Source organism: Anguilla rostrata, chromosome 11, assembly GCF_018555375.3.
Source record: "Anguilla rostrata isolate EN2019 chromosome 11, ASM1855537v3, whole genome shotgun sequence".
NCBI classification, from domain to species: Eukaryota; Metazoa; Chordata; class Actinopteri; order Anguilliformes; family Anguillidae; genus Anguilla; species Anguilla rostrata.
Genome location: NC_057943.1, coordinates 22,647,648 through 22,658,829, shown reverse-complemented (window position 1 = coordinate 22,658,829; position 11,182 = coordinate 22,647,648). Strand labels below are relative to the sequence as shown.

At 40.5% G+C, this 11,182-nt stretch overlaps 1 protein-coding gene across 1 annotated transcript; it reads left to right on the top strand.

The window, feature by feature from the left end:
- The first annotated feature begins 3,833 nt into the window (after window positions 1–3,833).
- On the top strand, window positions 3,834–9,137 carry LOC135234319 (caveolin-2-like). The gene is made up of 3 exons (XM_064298797.1): window positions 3,834–4,081; window positions 7,154–7,341; window positions 7,512–9,137. Exons 1-3 carry the CDS (start codon window positions 3,935–3,937, stop codon window positions 7,660–7,662), a joined length of 486 nt encoding a protein of 161 aa, XP_064154867.1. The 5' UTR covers window positions 3,834–3,934; the 3' UTR covers window positions 7,663–9,137.
- The last annotated feature ends 2,045 nt before the right edge of the window (window positions 9,138–11,182 follow it).

Below are 11,182 nucleotides of genomic sequence, written 5' to 3'. Positions count from 1 at the left end.
GATCTATATTAAATAAAAAGTCCTTCATCTTCAGAAATTCATACATGTGACGTGACAGCTCCAGAAAAGCAGCTTCTGTCTCCTAATTTGAATAAGGAGACTTTTCAACACAAACCCAACTGAAAAATGAATAACAGAACAAGCATATCAAAAGCAACAGAACGTGTCCTTTTCGAGCCACAAGCAGCTGCCACTTTGAGCACAAATGAATATATCTATGCAGTTTCCACAATAAGCCTGCAACCTAAATGATGATTCACACGAGCCTCTTTCACTGAAAACATGTGTGACCTTTCAAGGTCAGAGTGATGCACAGCCCTCTCTGGGCTGAGTTCAAAGAGGAACTGTTTTCACAACTTACTATCGGACTGATTTACTTAATCCCTCATTATTTCTAGCGAGTTATTTTTACTCTAGTTTTTCTTCATGTATGACACTTTCATACTATTTGATCTTCATGTGAAACAATGTCCACAATGTTAAAACAAATTCAACAAAAATGTATGGTCACCATTCATCATCATATTTTCCAAACCATTCTTTGTATGACCAAAAGCCACCATTTATTGTGAATTTTTCATACATAAAATGGAAAGCTGATGTATTTCTCATTTATTCTCATGACATTCCCAATGGCATTTATATTTTTTTCTGAACAATGCATTTTATGATAAATTAGATTAAAATTCATTTTTGGTAAGGGAATGTCAAAAATGTTTGTTTTCCTTCAACTAACACACAATTATATAATTAGGAGCATTAAGCCATACATCAGTTTTAAACAAAAATATAAATTAAAAAACTGTTTGCATGAAAAAGTAATAATTGTATTTATAAGTGAAAGTTGTTCCAAACAGTGCTTTGAAATCAAATGCTGATGGAAGGCAGAATTCTGTCTCTCTCAGTAATGTATTAATTTATAGAGAAATGATGAAATGAGAGAAAAAAAACTCTTTATTTCAGCTTAATTCTATAAATGAAATGTTGATCACTGTGTTACATAGAAACAGACCCTTGCATTTCTTTAAAAAAATCTCTTAACAATTAGAGGAATCACGCAATGGAGGTGGTGCTAGAATTTGTCTTTGGACTGTCCAGTGACAGTAAATGGTAGTTAATAGAGCTACAAAGTGACATATGTGGGCTGAGGATGCTGTAACCACGGGAACAGCTGGAGAGTCAGGTGTGGCCAGTGGACGGAACACTCTAAAACGTTGCCAATGTCCATTTATGGTTAAGCTGGAGTAGTGGGATTAGGGACAGGCACGTTGGCAGGGATGAATGATCGGCTGAGGCATTCAGTGTAATTTCCCCGATTAAACATTTAAATGCTTCCTGCTTTCATATGGGCAGCCGATATTAGACCATTCTGTTCTTTATTTCTGTTGTTCTACTGTGATTTTTCCACAGTCACTTAAGTGATTGCAGGTACATCCCCAATGTTGCACTCGGTTTCCACCTTCTGTATCATGTTATTTTTTAAAAAGGATCTGATTACACAACAGTCACCCAGTCGGTGCTGTTAATGGCCTGTTTCCACAAGGTTAAAGCACATTATCACTCCGACTTCACCATGCATTTCAGTCGTGTGTGTGGTGGGGGGGGGGGGGCATTGCTGTGGATGTTACGAAAGCCCACTAGTAGGTAGATGTCAATAAGGGCATTAGTGGGACTCAAAAAAAAATGCATTTCTCTGCATTAATAATCTCAATCGTCCCCCACAGACTAACATCATGGAGCCAGGAGGAGTGGAAATGAGGTATGAGACCTGTGGATCAGCCTCTCCTTTACGAGATCTTCGCTGTTTTAATTCACACTATGCACGTGTCCAACCATCTACCACAGTAAGGAATCCATTAGCATGGCTCTGTCTCCCACTAGAACAGGAACGAGGAACCGTGCACGTTGTCATCCTTACCAAGATCTCACCCGCTACAAACCGGCTCTGATCCCTCAGACACAGAGCTCACAGTTTCTCATACATCCTGTTTCACTCTTTACTCACTTAGGTGCACTCAAACAGGGAAGACAGGAAACCTACTGGCGACTGAAGATATAGCGCTCATTATGTGAAAGCGATGCATGAGCTGTACATCTCACTTCAATCAGAAGTGAAGCGTACATGGGAAAACATGTCTACTTCATGAGCATGTTAGCTGTCATGAGCACACAGTCATACGCTGGTTTTTGTCTGAAATATTGGGGAGGTATCACTTAAAATTGCTCCAGTATTCAGGGGGAGAGAAGAATTTGTTTAGAAGTACATAAATTACACATGTACATATGTATGTATATCATGCAAAGGGGTCAGCCGCTTACAGGAGTTGGGTTTGAGTGATTGGCAAAGGCACCAAACACTGATGCTAAATTACATCCACCATAGAAACCAGCTTAATAATTACCCCGTGTACATTTTCTGGCAAATGTAACATTAGCTTTTTGATCTATGTTGCAGGCCAACACAAATGTCAAAAAGGCCAAGCAGCAAGTGTCAACGTGCCTCAGTCAAGGCTGTTGTTGGCTATTAATAGCAGTCAGAGGACAATCAGCTAATGGGTCCAAAGGTTGGGGAAAACACATTTCCCTGAAAGTGCATTGTGAAATCTTCTGCACTCAAGAGCATCAGTGGGGGTCTAACATTGTGCGCAGGGTCACATTTTCCACATTACCGCACCTCAAGGTGACAGGCACAGCATTGTTCCATTTCCGTTAACTTCAACCCAAAGGGCATGGCTGCAAGGTTTCTTCTGGGCAGACCAACTCTCTTCTGGGAGGAGAAATTTTGGAGAGCATGTTAGGATTTCACATAAACACACCGCACTCTGGCAGAGAGCACTTATGGACCCATTTTGCTTTTTTATGCGTGATGCATCTGGAAGGGCATATGTCAGTTTCCATTGGCCTGTCTCAGGGCTCATGGTCACAGCTGGTCCTCTGGATATCTCTGTGAAATGGCTTCAGTTGGTTGAAAATATGCAGTTCATTATTCTAATATATTGTTAGTGTTTCACCATCAACATAGTGTGTTAAACAGTGGTGAAAAAGGACAAATCAATTGTGTTATAATACATAAATACAGTTAAACCGCCTGTTCACATAGCATAGCATTTCACAAAAACAAGTAGCTGTTGGAAACAGGAAGAACCCGGATTTGCTAGTTACCCGGCCACAGTTTAAAGCTGAAAAATATATTTCATACACAGTCGGCACCAATGAATCACTTCTCACGAGTGCTGAGAAACTTTCATCTAAAATGAGGCAGACTGAGCGTTGGCATTTTATGTGTGGCCAGTGATATGGAGCTGTGGAAATTTCCACTACGCTCCCTTCCTGCTCCACTTGTCTTGATTGCTTCCTGTTGGATGTAAATCTTCAAAATGGGCATAATTATAGCCAACACTTGGCACTGCCATAAGCTTGCTGTGAATGGTGCTGTAAAAGCTTCTATAACATTACAATAATGCTGTGTTTCTTAGAATACCCTGTGCTGGCTGGATGAACCTTTGTGCACTCATTCAAACACAACAAATATTTAAATGACACCATATCACTGCAAATGCCTGGAATTTTAAGACCCTGAATACAGCACTTTAAACTTTCTTAAATCAAACACTTTTCCCATTTTTTTCTCAAAAAGCTCATGAACAGGCCTTATTTCATTACAGTTTACAGTGGCCAATATTTATACAGGGAAATATCTTACCCGAGTATTAATGACCTATTTATTCAAGTGTCTGCCTCTCTATGTGGGGGCAACCTACTCCAGTATGGAGATTCCAGGGGGTCACAGTCACTTTCCTAATATATCCTACTGCCATGGCAAGCAGGAAGCCCAGTCTGGAAAGGCAGATTGGGCTGTGTATGTGTGTGTGTGTGTGCTTCTCTGCCTCGTGGTTTGTGGATTCTGGATCTTTCTCTGCCCTAGACTGACACAATGATGAGGGAAGACTCTTTAGAGGAGACCCAGATCAAATTGGATGACGTGGAGATTCCCCTGGAGGACGATGTGGTCTCCACACAGAGCGACACCAGGCCACTGCTCAATGAGAGAGACCCTCGCGGAGTCAATGAGTGCCTCAAGGTAACTCAAAACGCACAGCACACACTGGAATAAAGCGCATGTTCATTACTTGTACTGGGACAGCTTTGTTATATACATGAATAACACAAATGCTCTTTGGTGACATGAGAGGATGGAATCATTGCTATAGTCACTTCAATGAAAATATGCTATGCCATGAAACCAACACATACCAGTTTTGTCAAATCATTTTGGTTTTTTCAAAGCATAAAATTATTTTAGTGAGCATACGTGGCTTGTGGTTTTGCTGCTCCCTTGTGGCAATGTTGAAAAGTGCAGCACTTTATGTGCTATATGACACCTGTTCACATTTGTATTTTGTGTCTGTGTGTGTGTGCGTGTGAGTTGTGGTCTGGGGTGCATTCCATTACACCCCATCTGTTGCTATAAGAAGTAAGAAGTATATCAAAATCTTCATTAAACACCATATTAAAAAATTTAGACTGCATTGATTTACTTTCAGAAACCGGAAGCCAATATGGGTATGTATTCAGTTTAAAAACATGCTTCAGAACATCTTTCCATAATTTTAATTTTTTTAATTTTTACTTCATATTTTGGAATGTGTAGTTGTGCAGTCTGTAGATGCACCCCTAGTCAGGGCAGCACAAATTTGGGCTCTGAAACACATGATGCCAGCTGCTGCTTTTTTTCACCTCTCATATGTCCGGCCCACTGGGCACAAGTAGGGCACTATTTACAAAGTGGGTGCGGGCAGATTGGCAGGGGCCTGATTAATCAGAGGGGGCACACTTGATGAGGTGGGGGCTATCCTGCCCTCCCAAACCCGTCCCTAAGGGACACTAGGGTCAGTCACATGCTGAGAGCTCTGTCAGTACCGCACAATAAGGATGTGTGGACCATTCAGCTCATCACTGCACTGAGAATGAAACCTTCCGCTGGATGTGCTAACTTTTGTGTTTCTCTAAAACAGATGACAGCATATTAACCACCTCAGTCCAAAAGCTAATATTTCATTTATTTAATGGAAAAGGTCAACCGACACACATATCACCCACGTGAAAAAGTAATTGCCCCCCTACATTTAAAAACTGGTTATCAACACCTTCAGCAGTAATAACTGCAACCACACTTCCTATAATTTTATGTCAGTCTTTCACATCGCAGTGCAGGAAATTTAGCCTGCTCTTCTTTGCCAAATTGCTTTAATTCAGACAAACTGGTAGGCTTTCAAGCTTGAACTGCTTGTTTCAGGTCCTGCCAGAGCATTGCTATTCGGTTCAAATCAGGACCTGACTAGGCCACTCCAAAACTTTTAATTTTGTTTCTTTTCAGCCATTCAGATGTGCACTTGCTTTTGTGTTTTGGATCACTGTTTTGCTGCATAACCCAATTATGCTTCAGCTTCAGTTCATGAACAGATGACCAAATATTCTCTTTAAAAGTTTTCTGGTACAAAGCAGAATTCATGGCTTCAATAATAGCAAGATGTCCAGGTCCCAAGGCAGCAAAGAAAACTCCATGCCATCACACTGCCACCATTTTTGACTGTTGCTATGATGTTCTTACATAATGCACCTGTGTCATCCAAAAAGTTCCACTTTTGACTCATCTGTCAATAGAGCATTATACTAAAAGGCTTGGGGATCATTCAGGTGCTGTTTTGCAAATGTGAGATGAGCACTGATGTTTCTTTTGGCTGGCATTGGCTTCCCCTACTCTCCCATGAATCCCTTTTTTGCCCAGTCTCTTTCTTATTGTGGCAGCATGAACACTGACCTTAGCTGAGGCTAGAGAGGTCTGCAGTTATTTGGGTGTTCTTCTGGGATCTGCCTTATCGACACCTGGAAATAAGCGACAACGTTACTATATAATATAATTGTCAACATGATCATCATAATTTTTATAATAGCAATTCACCTGGTAAATCAACATGCACAAACTAGCTAGCCAGCCTCATACACCACTGACTGCTCGACAGACTCCCCCGGTTGCCCGGTGCTGTTCTGGACTTACTTCTGAATGAATCGTCACCACACATAATATCTTCACTTTTAACACTCAGTCAAAATGAACCACACCTTGAAACTGAAAATGGGAACCAACTGTCTCTCCTAAAGCCCACCCCAAGCCAAGGTCAAAAATTTGATGAAATTTGGTTGAAGTTGAAATTGAAGATTTGAAACTGAAAAAGTAAGATTTCAAACTGAAAAAAACAACAACATTGTAAGTGAAAGGAGAAGGTTAGAAACAGAAAACAAGATATTTGATCAAAGAAAATTCCACAGTAAATACATTTATTCTGACGTGATGTTCAAATTGTACTAATTTTCATGCAGTGTTCTTGATTTTGTTCATAAATTTCTTTTCAATTTCGAGGAGTATTTCAGTTTCAACATTTTTCATTTTCAGTTACGTTTCTTTGTTTTAAGTTGCAAAATTTTTTGACCCTACACTGGCTCCACAGACAGCAGCCAAAGGAGTTTAATTTCCAAGAATATTAGGCCACATTCCTCAAAGGTCTAATTTGCACATCAAGGGACATTACAGTATGTGGCAGTGCAGAATTGCAGGCTCAGTCTGTCCTATGTAGATGAAGATGACTTTAGATTCAGTACTAAACAGCTAAGAAGTTGGGGCCTCCTCCTAGTCTGGAGTCTGTCATTTAAAACAGCAGGAAAACCTTCTGAACTCTCAAAATCTGACTCTGAAGGCCTAAAAAGCCGAAACATAAACACAGTCCCTAACTGTTTCAGATCTGTCTCCATTAATGTTTGGAGTTAGAAATACTTTTCAATACACACAACAGACTTTGTGCATAGACAGTTTCAAAGTGTTCTGCTCTTCAAAGCCACTGAGACAGTACTTCTGGGCATAGGGACCAGAGCTGAAGAGTCCTGACGGACTGTGACGCAGGCACTGTGATCTCTCGCTGATCCACCAACCCATTGTAAAATAGAAAGACAGGTTAAAGTCATCCACTTTAAGTCAAGCAATTATCTGGATCAGCACCATTGTAGCACTGTTGCTCTCCAGAATGAGGGTGGGGAACCTGATCTAAAACCTTCATGTGTAGGTAATAGGTTCTGGATCATCTGTCTCCATCTCCAGGTCTCCTTTGAGGATGTGATTGCTGAGCCACAGTCAGTGCGGAGCACTGACAAGGTTTGGATCTGCAGCCATACCCTGTTTGAAGTCTCCAGGGTGTGGCTCTACAGGATCTTCACCACCTTGCTTGCTGTGCCTGTATCTCTGATCAGTGGCATACTCTTTGCCATCCTGACCTGCCTCCATATATGGTATGTCTGGCAAAGAGCCAGTTCACAATAGGGATGGGAGCATGAAGCTAGCTATTATTATTATTAGTCTATCTATCCTCTTGATATGAACGCATGCTCTTTGCATTGAGCAGTGCACTTCCTGAGTCCCTGCTTCGCCGGTGGTACATATTTTCCTGTTTCCCCTCCAGGCTCATCATGCCATGTGTGCAGATCCTCCTCCTGAACACGCGGTGCCCGTGCACCCTGTGGAACAGCGTGCTGGAGGTGTTCATCTCACCACTCTTCAGGAGCATAGGGAAGTGCTGCTCAGCCGTCGGCATCCACCTGACGCGGAAGTGACCGCAATCCACCGGATGAGGGGCGGGGCCTTCCTGAGGAAAAGGGCGGGGTTCAGCAGCCTGTGGCTGCAAGTGTGGGAACTTGGAACTGCCTCTATACTGAGTATAGCACAAACACCTAAGGATGAACCCGTCAAACTGAAGCTGAAAAGCTGAGAACGGAAACGTTGAAATGCCTTAATTGACTGAATGTTTCACAAACTGAAGGTTTCTCCATGGAAATAGGTGGGGAGATGATTTGTATGCACTGGTATGAATTACTGGTTGACAGCTATCATGGTAAATTGTTTGGTATCATGCAATCATTGATTAAGCTCTTTTCTATGAAGTAAAGTAAAGGTGCCCCAGCAGGAGATTGCTGATCAGAGAACGACATCTACTAATTGGCATTGACACAATAGTATATTTTAATTTTATTCAGACATTGAATGAAAGACTGAGGACGTGAAGATGGGGTCTTCAAAAGCACCCTGACACTGTAATGGGGGTTTCTGCCTGCTTGGTATGAGAGTGAGCACTGCCCCATACTGGCTCACCCACACCACTTCCAGCAGAAACCTTTTTCCCACAAGGCTTTATATCCAAATGCTAATCATGTTTCACATTAACCACCATGGATTGAACAATTAGGTGAACTTTTCCTTATACAATCTTGAAAAGAAAGATGCTTTACAGATACATTAATATGTTAGCATAAGTGAATGGGTGGATTTGTCAGGTCTTTGTTTTTATTTATTTATTTTTTCCGGCCATTAGTAATTTCATTGTTTGAATAAAATGGATAAAAGGAACTCGTAATTGAGAATGGCCAAGATATAATTTAATAAGTTCAAATGTCTGAAAGTTATTTTAATCAGTTAATTAAATCCGTCGTTTTAATTAGCATGAGAAAGCATATTTTAGAGTAAGTCTAAGTTTAAGAAATGGCCTTCATTCTCTAAATGAATTCATCACAATGAGTCTGTCCCTGTTTTTTTGTCTGTCTGCACTGATATGAGTGGGCTCAGTTTAAAGCATGGATTTAAATGGGACTCGTGGCTATGTCTGACATGTCTTGCTATTTCTATCTTCCCACAGGACTAAGAGCCCATCCCTTCTGTGAATACTCTGTGAATGCTTCTCTAATTAGTTTGGTCCACACCCACCCACATGCACTTTGACCCCAGCCCACTACTCTCTACAGGCAAACCACTGTTCATTACCATACCAAGCTATTTTGGGGGTGGCTACTATATAAAACAGCCCTGGGTCACTAATCTTACTGTCTATATGCCATGGAGATACACCCTGTGATCTTTGTAAAGGGAGTGTATGAATAAGTGGGTTGTATTTTTGGTCAGGATCATGTTTTAGAGGAGTGAAATATATCAACAGGCATTGTATTTCATCATGATACATTGATCTTCTTCCACATTATAAAAATGGAAGGCTTGCTTGACACAGGATATGCAGTGTCATACAGATGGCTAAACATGATTCACGGTCTTGTTTTCCTTTCCATACAAAAAAAATCCTTATTATCTCAAACCATTTATCATCACTGAAATGAATTCATTTGTGCAGTGAATGGATTTGATTTGAATGGATTTCACTTAAAAAATTAATGAGAGAATGCAACAACCCTCCCAGTAAACCTCTTTGCTTCTCACCATATGTGAAACCAAATGTTTCACAACTGGCCACCTCTACACAAACTTATTTCTCTCCTTCACACTGAAGACGAAACTGTAGTTTTCTTGCCAATACGTCCTTTTGAAAAACTTAATTTGAACATCCGTTTTGTCAGCTTGGTGTAATGATGTTCATTTTGATGTAAATGTGCAAAAGAAAAGAAAACTAAAACTGACCCACAGGAAAGAGAGAGAGGGATATGACATGGTAGGCATATTTCCAGACCTCTACATCTAGCAGGCAGCACTGCTGTAAGCTGTGAAAGGGGGAATCTGCAAAAATAGCTTTCTGAGGTCAAGTGCCATTTCAGACTTCAATGCTGTCACGAAATATAACAATGGAGACTGCAGCGGTTCAAAGGGCAGAAAAAAATATGCTTAGACTTATGAAAATATGGGGAGAGGATATGATGCAGGAAGTTTATGGAGCTCAGGTCCCAATGGGGCAAAATGCCGAGAGGGTGGAAGAAATGATTCGGCTGAATTATTAACAGTGCGCTGTCAACAGCAGTGGCATACCTAGGATTTATCATTTTGGAGGCACAGCTCACTGAACAAACATACACATTTCAGACCTACACATTTGATTATCTGCACATTGCTGTCTATAACATGGGCTAATACTGGATGACCTAGCTTATGTTTATGTTCTATGGACCACACAAACAATCAAATATTTTCCTGCTTTTCTCCTCCGTGATATTTGTTGATACCAAAAACGTAATCGTCTGTTTACACTGCATAAGGGCAGATAGCTAGTTTGTTTAGTATGTTGCCTTGGCAACAACCTTTTTATATCAGAGACACCAGCATTTGGGATGAGGATGGCATCTCACAACTGTTATAACCTCCCATTATCTGTCCCAGCGCTTCGTCAGGGGAAGTGCACTGAATGCTTCAGTCAGTTACACAGCCCAGGCATTGGATCTCTGCATAGCTCATATTTTTTTATGGATTACCTTACTATTACATATACTGCACATAGCCTACATTATAGACACCGTTTCAGATTACTCCCACTTGCTACATTTGCAGAAAACTGAAATATGATAAACGGAGGAAAGCATGGTGCTCCACTAGAGTATTATAACTATATTTGTTTCACTAATATTAATATATAGTGTACCAAATGTTACTCAGATGAAAATATAAATGAATGCATGTATGAGGGTACATTTATAAGTAAATACACTGTCTATTTAATGTTTTAGGAATACATAAAAACTGATGCCTATTCATGATTCCAAAATCATTTGAAGAGTAAATGGTAATTTTGTGATAAATTAGTAGAGGAAACATTGTATTACATATTCAATTACAAGTTCACTGTTTTAGGATGCCTATGTAGGCCACATACCATACTATTTGCACTGTCAATATGCCACTTTCAGTCAGGGGTGCCATAAGCGGGGGTTAAGATGATTACAAGGGCCCTCAAAAAATATTAGAAATTACTGTAGGAGTTCCTGGGGTGGTGGGGCCCAATGTGGGGTCTTTTTATGGGGCCCAAAATCCCTAGTGGAGCCTCTGCTTCCAGTAATGTGTTACTGTTAGAAATATATTTATGCCGACTGCTTTTTTTGTAATGAAATTCAATATCAATTGTATGTAATGTACTGTAAGTAATATTCTCCATCATTGTGTGTCATATCTTTCTTTGATCCTGTTTGCATGCTCCAGTAGAATTTACAAACTTCTAGGGTGGAAACTGAACCCTGTGTTTTGAGGGCAAATTCTCTGTCTGTAAGGTCGCCTAGGTGGTGCCGAACTTTACACCTAACAAATCCAGTTTTTCTCTGTAAACATTTATGTGTGTGTGAAAGCCATAAGTCCTGCTTTTCTGGCTGTATG

Coding starts and splice junctions, on each gene's coding strand:
- LOC135234319 (XM_064298797.1), top strand. CDS start 3,935: ATGATGAGGGAAGACTCTTTAGAGGAGACCCAGATCAAATTGGATGAC. Junction 4,082..7,153: donor GAGTCAATGAGTGCCTCAAG/GTAACTCAAAAC, acceptor CTCCATCTCCAG/GTCTCCTTTGAGGATGTGAT. Junction 7,342..7,511: donor CTGACCTGCCTCCATATATG/GTATGTCTGGCA, acceptor TTTCCCCTCCAG/GCTCATCATGCCATGTGTGC.